The 19,055-nt window shown below is 48.1% G+C and overlaps 1 protein-coding gene across 1 annotated transcript; it reads right to left on the reverse strand.

Moving 5' to 3' along the window:
- Positions 1 to 6,311: 6,311 nt before the first annotated feature.
- Positions 6,312 to 17,101, reverse strand: LOC119776324 (photoreceptor outer segment membrane glycoprotein 2-like). The gene is made up of 4 exons (XM_038274673.1): positions 16,955 to 17,101; positions 15,625 to 16,767; positions 12,334 to 12,580; positions 6,312 to 6,968 (listed from the first exon to the last, which is right to left on the reverse strand). The coding sequence occupies exons 2-4, from the start codon at positions 16,203 to 16,205 to the stop codon at positions 6,714 to 6,716; spliced, it is 1,083 nt and encodes a 360-aa protein (XP_038130601.1). The 5' UTR covers positions 16,206 to 16,767; positions 16,955 to 17,101; the 3' UTR covers positions 6,312 to 6,713.
- Between the last annotated feature and the right edge of the window lie 1,954 nt (positions 17,102 to 19,055).

Genomic DNA, 19,055 nt, shown 5'->3' on the forward strand with positions numbered 1-19,055 from the left:
AGGGGCATGAGGAGCATCATAGGAGCACGAGGAGCATCATAGGAGCACGAGGAGCATCATAGGGGCATGAGGAGCATCATAGGAGCACGAGGAGCATCATAGGAGCACGAGGAGCAACATAGGAGCACGAGGAACATCATAGGAGCACGAGGAGCATCATAGGAGCACGAGGAGCATCATAGGAGCACGAGGAGCATCATAGGAGCACGAGGAGCATCATAGGAGCACGAGGAGCATCATAGGAGCACGAGGAGCATCATAGGAGCACGAGGAGCATCATAGGAGCACGAGGAGCATCATAGGGGCACGAGGAGCATCATAGGAGCACGAGGAGCATCATAGGAGCACGAGGAGCATCATAGGAGCACGAGGAGCATCATAGGAGCACGAGGAGCAACATAGGAGCACGAGGAGCAACATAGGAGGCACGAGGAGCATCATAGGGGCACGAGGAGCATCATAGGAGCACGAGGAGCATCATAGGAGCACGAGGAGCATCATAGGAGCACGAGGAGCATCATAGGAGCACGAGGAACATCATAGGAGCACGAGGAGCATCATAGGAGCACGAGGAGCATCATAGGAGCACGAGGAGCAACATAGGAGCACGAGGAGCATCATAGGAGCACGAGGAGCATCATAGGGGCACGAGGAGCATCATAGGGGCATGAGGAGCATCATAGGAGCACGAGGAGCATCATAGGAGCACGAGGAGCATCATAGGAGCACGAGGAGCAACATAGGAGCACGAGGAACATCATAGGAGCACGAGGAGCATCATAGGAGCACGAGGAACATCATAGGAGCACGAGGAGCATCATAGGAGCACGAGGAGCATCATAGGAGCACGAGGAGCAACATAGGAGCACGAGGAGCATCATAGGAGCACGAGGAGCATCATAGGGGCACGAGGAGCATCATAGGGGCATGAGGAGCATCATAGGAGCACGAGGAGCATCATAGGAGCACGAGGAGCATCATAGGAGCACGAGGAGCAACATAGGAGCACGAGGAACATCATAGGAGCACGAGGAGCATCATAGGAGCACGAGGAGCATCATAGGAGCACGAGGAGCAACATAGGAGCACGAGGAGCATCATAGGAGCACGAGGAGCATCATAGGGGCACGAGGAGCATCATAGGAGCACGAGGAGCATCATAGGAGCACGAGGAGCATCATAGGAGCACGAGGAACATCATAGGAGCACGAGGAGCATCATAGGAGCACGAGGAGCATCATAGGAGCACGAGGAGCATCATAGGAGCACGAGGAGCATCATAGGAGCACGAGGAGCAACATAGGAGCACGAGGAGCATCATAGGAGCACGAGGAGCATCATAGGGGCACGAGGAGCATCATAGGGGCATGAGGAGCATCATAGGAGCACGAGGAACATCATAGGAGCACGAGGAGCATCATAGGAGCACGAGGAGCATCATAGGAGCACGAGGAACATCATAGGAGCACGAGGAGCATCATAGGAGCACGAGGAACATCATAGGAGCACGAGGAGCATCATAGGAGCACGAGGAACATCATAGGAGCACGAGGAGCATCATAGGAGCACGAGGAGCATCATAGGAGCACGAGGAGCAACATAGGAGCACGAGGAGCATCATAGGAGCACGAGGAGCATCATAGGGGCACGAGGAACATCATAGGAGCACGAGGAGCATCATAGGAGCACGAGGAGCAACATAGGAGCACGAGGAGCATCATAGGAGCACGAGGAACATCATAGGAGCACGAGGAGCATCATAGGAGCACGAGGAGCAACATAGGAGCACGAGGAGCATCATAGGAGCACGAGGAGCATCATAGGAGCACGAGGAGCATCATAGGAGCACGAGGAGCATCATAGGAGCACGAGGAGCATCATAGGAGCACGAGGAGCATCATAGGAGCACGAGGAGCAACATAGGAGCACGAGGAGCATCATAGGAGCACGAGGAGCATCATAGGAGCACGAGGAGCATCATAGGAGCACGAGGAACATCATAGGAGCACGAGGAGCAACATAGGAGCACGAGGAGCATCATAGGGGCACGAGGAGCATCATAGGGGCACGAGGAGCATCATAGGAGCACGAGGAGCATCATAGGAGCACGAGGAGCATCATAGGAGCACGAGGAGCATCATAGGAGCACGAGGAACATCATAGGAGCACGAGGAGCATCATAGGAGCACGAGGAGCATCATAGGAGCACGAGGAGCAACATAGGAGCACGAGGAGCATCATAGGAGCACGAGGAGCATCATAGGGGCACGAGGAGCATCATAGGGAGCACGAGGAGCATCATAGGAGCACGAGGAGCATCATAGGAGCACGAGGAGCAACATAGGAGCACGAGGAGCATCATAGGAGCACGAGGAGCATCATAGGAGCACGAGGAGCATCATAGGAGCACGAGGAGCATCATAGGAGCACGAGGAGCATCATAGGAGCACGAGGAGCATCATAGGAGCACGAGGAGCATCATAGGGGCACGAGGAGCATCATAGGAGCACGAGGAGCATCATAGGAGCACGAGGAGCATCATAGGGAGCACGAGGAGCATCATAGGAGCACGAGGAGCATCATAGGAGCACGAGGAGCATCATAGGAGCACGAGGAGCATCATAGGAGCACGAGGAGCATCATAGGAGCACGAGGAACATCATAGGAGCACGAGGAGCATCATAGGAGCACGAGGAGCATCATAGGAGCACGAGGAGCAACATAGGAGCACGAGGAGCATCATAGGAGCACGAGGAGCATCATAGGGGCACGAGGAGCATCATAGGGGCATGAGGAGCATCATAGGAGCACGAGGAGCATCATAGGAGCACGAGGAGCATCATAGGAGCACGAGGAGCACGAGGACATCATAGGAGCACGAGGAGCATCATAGGAGCACGAGGAGCATCATAGGAGCACGAGAGCACAGGAGCAAACATAGGAGCACGAGGAGCATCATAGGAGCACGAGGAGCATCATAGGAGCACGAGGAGCATCATAGGGAGCACGAGGAGCATCATAGGAGCACGAGGAGCATCATAGGAGCACGAGGAGCAACATAGGAGCACGAGGAGCATCATAGGAGGCACGAGGCGCATCATAGGAGCACGAGGAGCATCATAGGGGCACGAGGAGCATCATAGGAGCACGAGGAGCATCATAGGAGCACGAGGAGCATCATAGGGGCACGAGGAGCAATCATAGGAGCACGAGGAGCATCATAGGAGCACGAGGAGCATCATAGGAGCACGAGGAGCATCATAGGAGCACGAGGAGCATCATAGGAGCACGAGGAGCATCATAGGAGCACGAGGAGCATCATAGGAGCACGAGGAGCATCATAGGAGCACGAGGAGCATCATAGGAGCACGAGGAGCATCATAGGAGCACGAGGAACATCATAGGAGCACGAGGAGCATCATAGGAGCACGAGGAGCATCATAGGAGCACGAGGAGCAACATAGGAGCAACGAGGAGCATCATAGAGCACGAGGAGCATCATAGAGGGCACGAGGAGCATCATAGGAGCACGAGGAGCATCATAGGAGCACGAGGAACATCATAGGAGCACGAGGACATCATAGGAGCACGAGGAGCATCATAGGAGCACGAGGAGCCATCATAGGAGCACGAGGAGCATCATAGGAGCACGAGGAGCAACATAGGAGCACGAGGATCATCATAGGGAGCACGAGGAGCATCATAGGGAGCACGAGGAGCATCATAGAGCACGAGACTTCATAGGAGCACGAGGAGCATCATAGAGCACTGAGGAGGACCATCATAGGAGCACGAGGAGCATCATAGGAGCACGAGGAGCATCATAGAGCACGAGGAGCATCATAGGAGCACGAGGAGCATCATAGGAGCACGAGGAGCATCATAGGAGCACGAGGAGCTACATAGGAGCACGAGGAGCATCATAGGAGCACGAGGAGCAACATAGGAGCACGAGGGAGCATCATAGGGGCACGAGGAGCATCATAGGAGCACGAGGAGCATCATAGGAGCACGAGGAGCATCATAGGAGCACGAGGAGCATCATAGGAGCACGAGGAGCATCATAGGGGCACGAGGAGCATCATAGGAGCACGAGGAGCATCATAGGAGCACGAGGAGCATCATAGGAGCACGAGGAGCATCATAGGAGCACGAGGAGCATCATAGGAGCACGAGGAGCATCATAGGGGCACGAGGAGCAACATAGGAGCACGAGGAGCATCATAGGAGCACGAGGAGCATCATAGGGGCACGAGGAGCATCATAGGGGCACGAGGAGCATCATAGGAGCACGAGGAGCAACATAGGAGCACGAGGAGCATCATAGGGGCACGAGGAGCATCATAGGGGCACGAGGAGCATCATAGGGGCACGAGGAGCATCATAGGAGCACGAGGAGCATCATAGGGGCACGAGGAGCATCATAGGGGCACGAGGAGCATCATAGGAGCACGAGGAGCATCATAGGAGCACGAGGAGCATCATAGGAGCACGAGGAGCATCTAAACATGATGACGAACTGGAGCTCTAGCTTTGGTCTGGTGAGCCTTTCAGGAACAAACCTTCCTGGTTAATCTGCTTTGAATGAAGGAGGGAAGAATGCCGTAAAGTTCTGTAGAGAAGCTGTGAGGATGTGGAACTCTTTCTGCTCTCTGTTCCCAGAACTACATAAACCAGAAAAGCTCTGGGTTGAGCTGAAGGGATATCACAGAGAAACCAGGAACTCTTACAACTTAGACAGGTTTCCTAGAAATGCAGCTCATGCAGTCACACCCTCACTCACAGGCATGACATCACTCACAGGCATGACATCACTCACAGGCATGACATCACTCACAGGCATGACATCACTCACAGGCATGACATCACTCACAGGCATGACATCACTCACAGGCATGACATCACTCACAGGCATGACATCACTCACAGGCATGACATCACTCACAGGCATGACGTCACTCACAGGCATGACATCACTCACAGGCATGGCGTCACTCACAGGCATGACGTCACTCACAGGCATGACGTCACTCACAGGCATGACGTCACTCACAGGCATGACGTCACTCACAGGCATGGCGTCACTCACAGGCATGGCGTCACTCACAGGCATGGCGTCACTCACAGGCATGACGTCACTCACAGGCATGACGTCACTCACAGGCATGACGTCACTCACAGGCATGGCGTCACTCACAGGCATGACATCACTCACAGGCATGACGTCACTCACAGGCATGGCGTCACTCACAGGCATGACGTCACTCACAGGCATGACGTCACTCACAGGCATGACGTCACTCACAGGCATGGCGTCACTCACAGGCATGACGTCACTCACAGGCATGACGTCACTCACAGGCATGGCGTCACTCACAGGCATGACGTCACTCACAGGCATGGCGTCACTCACAGGCATGACGTCACTCACAGGCATGGCGTCACTCACAGGCATGGCGTCACTCACAGGCATGGCGTCACTCACAGGCATGAAATCACTCACAGGCATGACGTCACTCACAGGCATGACGTCACTCACAGGCATGACGTCACTCACAGGCATGACGTCACTCACAGGCATGGCGTCACTCACAGGCATGACATCACACTCTCATTTTAAAGATAATCTCCGTCCAATTAAATCTAACACTAATGTTTTTCGGCTGTGGGATGAAGTTAGACCTATTTAGACTTATATCCATTTTCACTCCCCTCTGAAACCGATGTTTGGACCGAGCTTGGATCCGTTAACCGTGCCGAGATCGGTTCCTTACGACCATTTCCACACCACGCTAGCACGGTTCCTCGCCTCCTACTGATGATCTACGGTACTACTGCTCTCTACAGGTCAACAGGCAAACTAACATGGCGGCGCCCGTTACATTCAGGAAGTTTGCAGAGAGTCAGGCGAAGAAGGCAGCCTTTGGTGAATTTCCTTGACAGAGTCGGCTTTTGGGAAGTGGATACGACAACCGATCGTCTAATCAGGGCTTCCAGACGCAGGAAACAACGACAGACGTTGAGATTCATCGCACTGCTAAGCAGAATCATCACTGGAAATCGTGCGGCGCGGTAGGAAGCTAGGATTTTAGGAATTTCTGAAATTTCCTGATTACGGAGGCTGACTGTAAGGAGATGACGCTGTCTGCTGGGTTAGGGTCTTTGTTATCTGAGAACCGAGCCAGAACAGAACCGCGGCGAGCTCTACTGATGAACTAGTACCAGCTTATCGCGGTTCGGTTGCGCGTGCTCTCTTATCTTGGTTACCGTGCTCAGACCGATCTCTGCATGGTTGCAAAATGGAAGTGAAATGAGGCTTTAGACAAACTTTATTGTCATCTTGTACACAGGTTAAACAAAATGAAGCTTTTCAACCGTGAATGAGCAGCTTAGCAGTGAAAGCCAGAGTAACAGGAGAGAACCTTCCACACCCAGTCAGAACCTGCATTTGGACCTTTCTCCTTAGAGGCCACAGATGTTAGCAGCTGGTTCCCCACACTGACAGCTGTTCTGCCTGCAGTGTTTTAGCACGGCTGCTTTAGCACCTTTAGTGGATGTATTTCCCTTTTTCAAAGAACAACATAGAACTGTTCTAGTTCTGGAACATCCTCAAGTCTTTAGTTTCTTTCTCAGTCATATATTTATACACACAAAATAAGTCTTAACAAGAAAAAAAAGCAGATCAGTTTAGAGGTCCTCAACCTTTCTGAAGGTCAGCTGGTCACACTGACTCGGACTTGGAGGGGTGGAACCTCCTGGTCTGCAGCTGCGGTTGGGATGTTAATGTTCGGGTCTTCATCCACCTGGTAACACTTTCCCAGGTTCTTGATGATATTGAAATTGTAGCAAGCTGTTTCTGCCAGGCTATTTTCCAGAATCCAGCCCTCTGACTCAGACTCTGGGTCGCCAAGCCTGATGACGTTCTCCATTGCTGTCTGCAGATACCGGACTCCAGTCAGAACCAGCAACTAGGAGGGAAAAGATCACACGTTAACTGGTTCAGATTATCCTGATCTATCTCTATAGTTCTGCTGCTATAGGCTTAGACTGCTGGAGGACATAGGGACCCCTTTTTCATCATTCTGCTTCATTCAATCTCTATTCTCCCACTCTGCAGAATCTGTTAGTTCAATCTCTAACGTTCTGCTCTCTCTGCTTTTTCTCATAGTAGCTTCATCTGGTCTGTTCCTGTTTGGCTGTGACTCCATCCTGGAGAGAAATATCAGCTGTGCTGCTGCCATCAACACCTTTGTTTCTAGATGTTGGAGCTTGGCCTGTTTTCCAGTGTAGTCCTGTTTCTCTGACTGTGACTAACTGGATGTGCTCTCTTCATCCTCTGACATGGGAGCTGGCTCGGAGCTCGTCCATCCATCCATCCATCCATCCATCCATCCATCCATCCATCATCCATCCATCCATCCATCCATCCATCCATCATCCATCCATCCATCCATCCATCCATCCATCCATCCATCCATCCATCATCCATCCATCCATCCATCCATCATCCATCCATCCATCCATCCATCCATCATCCATCCATCCATCCATCCATCCATCCATCATCCATCCATCCATCATCCATCCATCCATCATCCATCCATCCATCATCCATCCATCCATCATCCATCCATCCATCATCCATCATCCATCATCCATCATCCATCCATCCATCCATCATCCATCCATCCATCATCCATCCATCCATCCATCATCCATCCATCCATCCATCCATCCATCCATCATCCATCCATCATCCATCCATCATCCATCCATCCATCCATCCATCCATCCATCATCCATCCATCCATCCATCATCCATCCATCCATCCATCATCCATCCATCCATCATCCATCCATCCATCATCATCCATCCATCCATCATCCATCCATCATCCATCATCCATCCATCATCCATCCATCCATCCATCATCCATCCATCAGCCATCCATCCATCCATCCATCATTCCATCATCCATCATCCATCCATCATCCATCCATCCATCCATCCATCATCCATCCATCCATCCATCATCCATCATCCATCCATCAGCCATCCATCCATCCATCCATCCATCCATCATCCATCCATCAGCCATCCATCCATCCATCCATCCATCCATCATCCATCCATCAGCCATCCATCCATCCATCATCCATCCATCCATCATCCATCATCCATCATCCATCATCCATCCATCCATCATCCATCATCCATCATCCATCATCCATCCATCCATCCATCCATCATCCATCCATCCATCCATCCATCCATCCATCATCCATCCATCAGCCATCCATCCATCCATCCATCCATCATCCATCCATCAGCCATCCATCCATCCATCCATCCATCCATCCATCATCCATCCATCATCCATCCATCCATCCATCATCCATCCATCCATCCATCCATCATCCATCCATCCATCATCCATCCATCATCCATCCATCCATCCATCATCCATCCATCCATCATCCATCCATCATCCATCCATCATCCATCCATCCATCCATCATCCATCCATCCATCATCCATCCATCCATCCATCCATCCATCCATCATCCATCCATCCATCATCCATCCATCATCCATCATCTATCCATCATCCATCCATCCATCCATCCATCCATCATCCATCCATCATCCATCCATCCATCCATCCATCCATCCATCCATCATCCATCATCCATCCATCATCCATCCATCCATCCATCATCCATCCATCCATCCATCCATCCATCATCCATCCATCCATCCATCCATCCATCATCCATCCATCCATCATCCATCCATCATCCATCATCCATCATCCATCATCCATCCATCCATCCATCCATCCATCCATCCATCATCCATCCATCCATCATCCATCCATCCATCATCCATCCATCCATCCATCCATCCATCAATCCATCATCCATCCATCCATCCATCCATCCATCATCCATCCATCCATCATCCATCCATCCATCCATCCATCATCCATCCATCCATCCATCCATCCATCCATCATCCATCATCCATCCATCCATCCATCCATCATCCATCCATCATCCATCATCCATCCATCCATCCATCATCCATCCATCCATCCATCCATCCATCCATCCATCCATCATCCATCCATCCATCCATCCATCATCCATCCATCCATCCATCCATCCATCATCCATCCATCCATCCATCCATCATCCATCCATCATCCATCCATCCATCCATCATCCATCCATCCATCCATCCATCATCCATCCATCCATCCATCCATCCATCATCCATCATCCATCATCCATCATCCATCCATCCATCCATCCATCCATCCATCCATCCATCCATCATCCATCATCCATCCATCCATCCATCATCCATCCATCCATCCATCCATCATCCATCATCCATCCATCCATCCATCCATCCATCATCCATCCATCCATCCATCCATCCATCATCCATCATCCATCCATCCATCCATCATCCATCCATCCATCATCCATCATCCATCATCCATCCATCCATCCATCATCCATCCATCCATCATCCATCCATCCATCATCCATCATCCATCATCCATCCATCCATCCATCATCCATCCATCCATCCATCCATCATCCATCCATCCATCCATCATCCATCATCCATCATCCATCCATCCATCATCCATCCATCCATCATCCATCCATCCATCATCCATCATCCATCATCCATCCATCCATCATCCATCATCCATCCATCCATCATCCATCATCCATCATCCATCCATCCATCCATCCATCATCCATCCATCCATCATCCATCATCCATCATCCATCCATCCATCATCCATCCATCCATCATCCATCATCCATCCATCCATCCATCCATCCATCATCCATCCATCCATCCATCCATCCATCCATCATCCATCATCCATCATCCATCCATCATCCATCCATCCATCCATCCATCCATCATCCATCATCCATCCATCCATCATCCATCCATCCATCCATCATCCATCCATCCATCATCCATCCATCCATCATCCATCATCCATCCATCCATCCATCCATCATCCATCATCCATCATCCATCCATCCATCCATCCATCATCCATCATCCATCATCCATCCATCCATCATCCATCCATCCATCCATCATCCATCCATCCATCATCCATCATCCATCCATCCATCCATCCATCCATCCATCCATCCATCCATCCATCCATCATCCATCATCCATCCATCCATCATCCATCCATCCATCCATCATCCATCCATCCATCCATCCATCCATCCATCCATCCATCATCCATCCATCCATCCATCATCCATCCATCCATCCATCCATCATCCATCATCCATCCATCCATCATCCATCCATCCATCCATCCATCATCCATCCATCCATCATCCATCCATCCATCCATCCATCATCCATCATCCATCCATCCATCCATCCATCCATCATCCATCCATCCATCCATCCATCCATCCATCATCCATCCATCCATCATCCATCCATCCATCCATCCATCCATCCATCCATCCATCATCCATCATCCATCATCCATCCATCCATCCATCCATCCATCCATCCATCCATCCATCATCCATCATCCATCCATCCATCCATCATCCATCCATCCATCCATCCATCCATCCATCCATCCATCCATCCATCCATCCATCCATCATCCATCCATCCATCATCCATCATCCATCCATCCATCCATCATCCATCCATCCATCCATCCATCCATCCATCCATCCATCCATCATCCATCCATCCATCATCCATCCATCCATCCATCATCCATCCATCCATCCATCCATCCATCCATCCATCCATCATCCATCCATCCATCCATCATCCATCCATCCATCCATCCATCCATCATCCATCCATCCATCCATCCATCCATCCATCCATCATCCATCCATCCATCCATCCATCCATCCATCATCCATCATCCATCCATCCATCCATCCATCCATCCATCCATCATCCATCATCCATCATCCATCATCCATCCATCCATCCATCCATCATCCATCCATCCATCATCCATCCATCCATCATCCATCATCCATCAGCCATCCATCCATCCATCATCCATCCATCCATCCATCCATCCATCCATCCATCCATCCATCCATCATCCATCATCCATCCATCCATCATCCATCCATCCATCATCCATCCATCCATCATCCATCCATCCATCATCCATCCATCCATCCATCCATCATCCATCCATCCATCATCCATCATCCATCATCCATCCATCCATCCATCCATCATCCATCCATCCATCATCCATCATCCATCATCCATCCATCCATCATCCATCCATCCATCATCCATCATCCATCCATCCATCCATCCATCCATCCATCCATCCATCATCCATCATCCATCATCCATCCATCCATCCATCATCCATCCATCCATCCATCCATCCATCCATCATCCATCATCCATCCATCCATCATCCATCCATCCATCCATCCATCCATCCATCATCCATCATCCATCCATCCATCCATCCATCCATCCATCCATCCATCCATCCATCATCCATCCATCCATCCATCCATCCATCATCCATCCATCCATCATCCATCATCCATCCATCCATCCATCCATCCATCCATCCATCATCCATCCATCCATCATCCATCCATCCATCATCCATCCATCCATCCATCATCCATCCATCCATCCATCCATCATCCATCCATCCATCCATCCATCATCCATCCATCCATCATCCATCCATCCATCATCCATCATCCATCATCCATCCATCCATCATCCATCCATCCATCATCCATCCATCCATCCATCCATCCATCCATCCATCCATCCATCCATCATCCATCCATCCATCCATCCATCATCCATCATCCATCCATCCATCCATCCATCCATCCATCCATCCATCCATCCATCCATCCATCCATCCATCCATCCATCCATCCATCCATCCATCCATCCATCATCCATCATCCATCCATCCATCCATCCATCCATCCATCCATCCATCCATCCATCCATCCATCCATCCATCATCCATCCATCCATCATCCATCCATCCATCCATCATCCATCCATCCATCATCCATCCATCATCCATCCATCCATCATCCTCCATCATCTGTTGTTGAAGCAGAGACACATCTAGAAGGTGCACCGGACCTCCAGGACTGGAACTGAAAGCCCAGCTGAGGTAAACTGGTTTCCCCGGTTGATCTTTCTTTTACCTGTGTTGGCTGTGTGAGCTCCCCCTGCTGGTCCATCTGAAATATTTATTCACTGTGGGACAATACCAGATATTTCTGTTGTGTTACCTCAAAGAGCCAAATGAGCAGCACCGTGAGCGCGATGGACTGCATGATGCCAGTGTAGTGGTCCAGCAGGGCTTGTTGGCAGCCCCTCCTCCACAGGTTCAGCTGCTGGCTCTGCTGGTCGTAGTGTCGATGGGCTGCAGGGTTGCTGAGGTTGTGCTGGATGCAGGGACTGGAGGACAGCGTGCTGCAGCAGCTGAAGGGTACGCTATCCATCAGGTACTTCCCCTCCACGTTACTCCTCACGCGGCTGCAGAAAACAAAGCAGGCCAAGGATGAGGGAGGTCTGGTTGGTCTCCGTCTCCCGATACGCTCTCGCCTGTGTCCGACCTTTCAGACATTTCAACATCTTTTTCTGAATCCCACATTGTAGCATGGCATAGACAATTCACGTTAGCAGTTTGAAGAACACCTGCTGGCTTCTGATGATTTCCTTTAGCTAACCAATGAGTGTTTGCGTTCTATGACTCATCCAATCACACTAGTTTTCACTAGATGTGGGCGGAGCCAATGATCTGCATTGGATGGAGCACATGACGGGAAATAAATATAAAACATAAAAAATAAAACATTAAACCGAAGCCAAGAGGAACGAGGAACGATTGATTAAAAATGTAAGGAATAGAAAATACAGATACTGGTGTGAAAATGTAATGATTAGAAGAAGAAGTAGGAAGGAAAATAAGTAATGGAGTAAAGTATAGATACCTAAAAAGTGTACTTAAGTACAGTAACAAAGTGTTTGTACTTTCTTATTTGCCACCTCTGTCTGTCATCTCCTGAATATATTTTATCTATTTGAGATTTAGGGAAAAGGGTTTTTATTTTTTCATTCTGGTGATATTATTTTCTTCTGTATGTGGACGATCCGGCCTCCGATGGATCTGGAATCAGTCGACAGCAGCCTTAAAGTCAGGAACATGTTTCTGAGTCACTCATTGAACATCAAGCTGGGTCATAATAATTTAGAGATTAACAGCCAGAAAAAACAGCCAACCAGGCCATAAAGTCACCAAACGGATCAATGAGACATCTAGAAATCCTGGAGCGGATGTGGAGTGGATCCAGAGCTCCTTCAGGAGAACTTCTGCTCCCACCGGTTTGGTTATTAACTCTGTTTAGACACTGGCTGTTCTTCTCCCTGCTGAGCCCAGACAGGTTATTTAGAGGAACCTGACACTGAGATGAACCCTGCTGATTAATCCGTTGGTTTCCTCCAGGATTAGCTGCAGTGGATAGATGACCTCATTCTGCCTCCAGACTAAAACTCTCTCCGTAGGTAAACAGGTCCGTCATCTAATGTGAAGATATGAAGGTTTGTTGAGGCAGATGTTAGACCTGGATGCTGTGATCGGTTCAGACACCAGATGTCAGAGAAAACCAGGCTCTCTGGCAGACAGCTCAGGCATGATAATACCAGCAGTCCTACCCATCAACCATCCATCCATTTCTGCCTGTTATTGGAGGCCTGGGCTCCGTTTCAAGAAGCAGGTTTAACAAACTCAGGTCCTCAACTCTAAATTGATCTAGCCTAAAGTTGGGAACTCTGAGTTTTGATTTCACAACAGCTGCTATCAATTAGTTCAACCAACTCTAAGCAGAACCACTCAGAGTTTAACACGTGGCTAACAAGTATGAAACGCCATCATCAGTGGAGCCTGATGGATCACCATGACAACAGACAACAGGAAGTGCCTACAATGGAGAATGTGTTTAAAACACAGAGAAATGGAGCTACAGCTGCAAAGGAGAGGAAGATGGAGGAGGAGGAGATTGCTCCTCCAGTTAAGGAGCAACAACAGGTTTAAATGAAGTGGTCTATGGCAAGCTGTTTTTACATTTATTAAAAGCACTCTCCTCTCTGTTGTTCTATTTGTAGATCACTATAATAAGATGATTCCTGATCAAAATCACACTGCTAGACTGAACTAAAATAGCAGAACCACCACTGTTCCCAGTAACCTCAACCAGTTCTTCCATTCAGGCTGATTCTGCTCAGTTTATACCTTAGTCAGTTAAATAACCTGCTGCTGTCATTCTGCACATCTCTGATGTTGCTGCTATTTTCAAATTACTGTAAAAATGTCCATAGCTGCATATTGGTTATTTATTCTCCAGTTTTATATTGTTAAAACACTTTACAGGATTTTATTGTTTATCTTTTAGCTCTTCCCTATTATGTTATTCTTATACATTTTTCTAAGATCCACATTTTTTCTATAATCTGTAAACACCAGAATTTCCCCATTGTGTGAACACTAAAATTAGAATCTTGGAGATCTGAAGTAAATTTCTAGACATCCAGAATGTTTCTACAAGAACTGAAGAATTTAATTTTGTTTGAAATTATTAGTAGATCAATGGTTCTGAAATCTTCTGGCAGAAGATGAGGAATAAAAACGTTATTCTAATAAATAGAACCTGTTCATCATCTCATGGGTTCTTCCTCATGTTGATTCAGTCTTTCACAGTAAATATCAAGTGTTTGTTTGCGGCCTCTTCCAAAGTTATCGTCCCAATAAATGGTCGTTATTAGCGGCTTTCAGTCCCATAGAATGGCTCCAGGTTGGGCCTGTAGACTCAGTAGGTTGTTACCATCGAGTGAATCCTAATCCTAAAGTAATTCCTTTTCTCCACGTGGAATTAATCAATCTATCTATGTGTAATCTGAAAATAATAAAAATAAAATCTCACATCCTGTCAACTGAGTAGTAGATCATGATTTGTGATCATGTTTATGAACCAACCACATGTTGGTTTAACCCAGGACATATCTCAGTAGAGACTGTTATGCTGCGGGACCTCCAGCTGTTAGCAATTAGCATGCGGCCATATTATCTGCCAAGGGAATTCAGTCACATGATCGCCATCTGTGTTTCCGTTCCCCCCGAGCGGGGGCAGCCGCTGCCTGTGGGGAGACGCTATCACACCCAGGCTACAGACTCAGCACCCTAACGCAGTTATGATAACTTTATCATACAGCCAGAGGACACCCCCCATGTCAAAAGCAGCCTGTTACACCATCCGCACCATCAGAAGGTGGTCGTCTGAGATGTTTCATATTTAGCCCCGCCCCCTTAAGATCTCGCTCTTTGCCGCCACATTCGGAAGAGCGAGGCAGAGCTACAAGTTTAACCCGAGTTTAAAGAAGACTCTACATCCTGGTATTCTACATGCTTCCTGACTTTAGAAAGTTCTCCTGGTTTTTCCATCATCATGGATGTTCTGGTTGGACCAAACTTCACAATGAACCTGCATCAAGCTCCAGGACCTTCGGCCTTTGCCTGAACTTACTCCACCACAGCGCTGTTGGTCATGTCAAGGTATCGGCTGCTGATCCACTGAATGTGGAACCAGTCCCGGTAGTCGGTGTTCCCGCAGCACTGGAACTGGATCTGCAGCATGTCCAGGGTTTTCTTCAGGTAACAGCGGCCAGGTGTGTCTGTGTCCTTGTAGAAACACATTGCGCTCCTCAGGCCCAGGTACAGGGACTGCTCCAGCTGACTGCGAATAGTGTAGCACAGCAGCGCCCCCGCCAGGACGCAGGCAGTGTAACAGAAGGTGCAGACGATGTACGGCATCATCACCAACTTCCAGCGGAGGAACTTGTTGGTGTCGGCGCAGTCCAGGCAGATCTTGCTGCCCAGGTAGTTGATGCCGCAGGCTGCCAGGCCTGTGGTGATCAGCATATGGGGCACGTAGAGGATCCCCTGCTCTGACATCACTTCCTGCCATTTCTGGATCTCTATTTTGAGAAACAAGCCCAGTCCGAAGAGAATGACTCCAGTCAGAACAGAGATCCAGTTGAGCAGCCAGAGGACTTCGGCTAGTTTCTCCCTCTCGGTCTTGGTGAAGGTTATCTTACCGACTGCCATGTCGGCCCTCCGGTTCCGAAGGACTTAGGTCCAGGAGGAACCGAACATGGCGGCAGAGCCCAGGACTACCGCTGCGATGGGGTACATCTCCTGGATCAGAAACATAACTGATCTATGTTTCTGCAGGAAGAACTGGGATTCAGGAATGAAGTATTGATCCTATTGGATTTTGCTCCCAGTTGCTCCTTCCTCTTTAGTCCAAACTCTAGATTTTAAGGCCGGTAGTTGAAGTCAAAACTTACTGAAGCTGAAGGCACCAGTAGAACCCAGACTTTTGTTTAATCTTCTTTCTTCCCAAACAGTCCTCTTTCCCAGAGAGGAAGACAACAGGCTGCGTCTGGATGGAAAATGTTCACTCTTTTTCGCGGCTCTTCCTGCAGCAGACTTCAGTGCTGAGAGAATCATTTGACTCGTTTCTCCGGTCCAGCACCGTCAGACATTCACCACAGCGAAGATGGAGGGCAAGAAGCAGCAGTTGCTGCTGCCAGCAGGGTGTCGTAAGGATCTTAATCAGGTATTTTGGTTTCTCCTCAACTCCAGAGACACAGCGAACATGTCTGACCTGCAGGGAAACAACAAGATGAAACTGAGCTGGAATAGATGGTATGAAGCTTCATCATTACAGTACAGACTCTGCTTTCTGCCCCGGATCTGGTCCATGAATGGAGAACGGCAACATAAAGGCATCTACTGCAGAAATCACTAAACATGGACAACATCTGAACTTTGATACGTCAGGAAACACAAACCTTTCAGAGCTGAGCTGATCCTCCATGTGGAGCCGCTCCACACTGCTGTTCTCCTCTGGATGAGTTCGACCTGCCAGCTTCAGCCGTGAAGCAAACGGAGCATTTCTGAAAGGCCAGGTTGAATTCCCATCCCACATGGCTAATCTGCTTACTGCTAATCAGGCTTCCTGTAAGCTGCAAAATCTCCCACCATCAGTTGGATTGTTAGCAGGAAGCTGGACTGAGGGAATCCAGGCATTCTGTCCTTTGGACCAAAGGAAGCATCGGTTCTAAACGTATCTGGAAGCGGAGCGTCGACTGTGAGCCTGATGCAGACATATAAAAAAAACAACGTTTGATTTTATTGGCATTGCAAATGTCCTGAAGCTTTAATAAAACCATAAAACCTAAAGTTCTCTCAGGTCCAGTTTAACATGAATCTTGAAGGGAAGCGAAAAGATTCAGTTTTAAGAACCGGAAGTCTGGAAGGACTTAGACAAAGTTGACAAAGTTGTTCCCTAAGGCCAGAGTCCAAACAATTCCAGACACTTTGGTTAAACGGTAACATGTTAGGAATATCTCCTGTCTATAAACCTCCCCTCACTCAGACATTCTGAGGCCTTCCAGGTAAAACAACTGAGTTAAAAAGGAGAGTAAACAGCATACATCAATATATGACAGAAGAAATGAAGAGAAATCTAAATTCTAAAAGGTTGTTTTCCCGCAGCTGGAGCATGGAAGGATGTATTACGGTGAGAATGGTGAGACGGTTCATCTAAAGATGTTTTCAGAACTGATCAGTGACCTTTATTTATATCCTCAGATCGTTATTATTAGTTGTTTTGCTGATTTATGGTTGGATTTATGAGTCAGTAACAGGACAACTGAATGAGACAAAATCTGCATGATCTGAGAATGATGGAGGAACCGCCTGTTTAATCTTCACCTATTAAGCTGTTTTGGCTTGTAACTACAAACATTGTGGTAATTAAGATTTTTAGTACTTAATCAGGTTAAATAATAATGATTAGATATATAATCATATGTATGTATACTGTGGTTATTCCAGAATAACCACAGTATCTAATCTAAAAAATGAGCAATCTCCTGTCCAGGGGTGATGCTGAGAAACTAGTCCATGCATTTGTTACTTCAAGGCTGGACTATTGTAATTCTTTACTATCAGGAAGTCCACAAACTGTAGTTAAAAGCCTTCAGCTGATCCAAAATGCTGCAGCCAGAGTTCTGATGAAAATGAAAAAGAGAGATCATATCTCGCCTATCCTGGCTTCTCTTCATTGGCTTCCTGTTAAATCCAGAATAGAATTTAAAATCCTCCTTCTCACATATAAAGCCTTAAATGGCCAAGCTCCATCTGATATCAGAGATCTGATTGTTCCTTATGTTCCTAACAGAGCACTTCGCTCTCAATCTGCAGGTTTACTAGTGGCTCTGCTGCTATAGGCTTAGCCTGCTGGAGGACATAGGGACTCCGTATCGATAGTGTTTTATAGGAGTGAGCTGCTCTCTCTAAAAGCTAATGCTCTAAACATCCCTTAGATGTATTATTGTGATAACAGAGATTAATTTATGTGATGATTAATAATTGCAGATAAAAATCTGAATTGTTCATATTTAGAAGTTAAATAAACCGGTTTGAAGAAGCCGGTTTGCTGCTAGATGTCCATATTTCCCTAAAGCTGCTTTTTGCTTCTTTACTTTGACATTTAGGTGAAAATCAGACTCAAATACACAGAAATGACAGCAGAACAACCAGACAGTGAATCCATTCCACCATTTTACATTTTATTCCCCATAAATAATCCAGATACATTCAAAAACCGACTGATTCAAACAGGACATCAGTATTTCCAAACACCAAGAAGACAAAGCAGAGAAATCATCACAGTCTGTGTGGTTTGCAGGAAGAGGGGCGGCCATGTTAGAAAGCCTCAGTCCCAACGCAGCCGTCGCCGGTTTGAGTCCACCCCCCCCCCCTAACTGTAAAGTGCCTTCAGATGACTTGTGTTTGAATTGGCTCTACAGAAATAAACTGAATAGAATTGAGACACCAAAAAAAGAAGACTGAAAGACTGAAAGAGACATTCTAGAGAAATATTAA

Source organism: Cyprinodon tularosa, unplaced genomic scaffold, assembly GCF_016077235.1.
Source record: "Cyprinodon tularosa strain WSP-4 unplaced genomic scaffold, ASM1607723v1 ctg1204, whole genome shotgun sequence".
NCBI lineage: Eukaryota > Metazoa > Chordata > Actinopteri > Cyprinodontiformes > Cyprinodontidae > Cyprinodon > Cyprinodon tularosa.

What these genes read in the sequence shown, in the direction of transcription:
- LOC119776324 (XM_038274673.1), bottom strand. Translation starts at nt 16,205, where the DNA reads ATGGCAGTCGGTAAGATAACCTTCACCAAGACCGAGAGGGAGAAACTA. An exon ending in ACCAACAGCGCTGTGGTGGA is followed by an intron (nt 12,581 to 15,624) that starts GTAAGTTCAGGC and finishes TGTTTTCTGCAG; the next exon opens with CCGCGTGAGGAGTAACGTGG. An exon ending in TGCTCATTTGGCTCTTTGAG is followed by an intron (nt 6,969 to 12,333) that starts GTAACACAACAG and finishes TTTCCCTCCTAG; the next exon opens with TTGCTGGTTCTGACTGGAGT.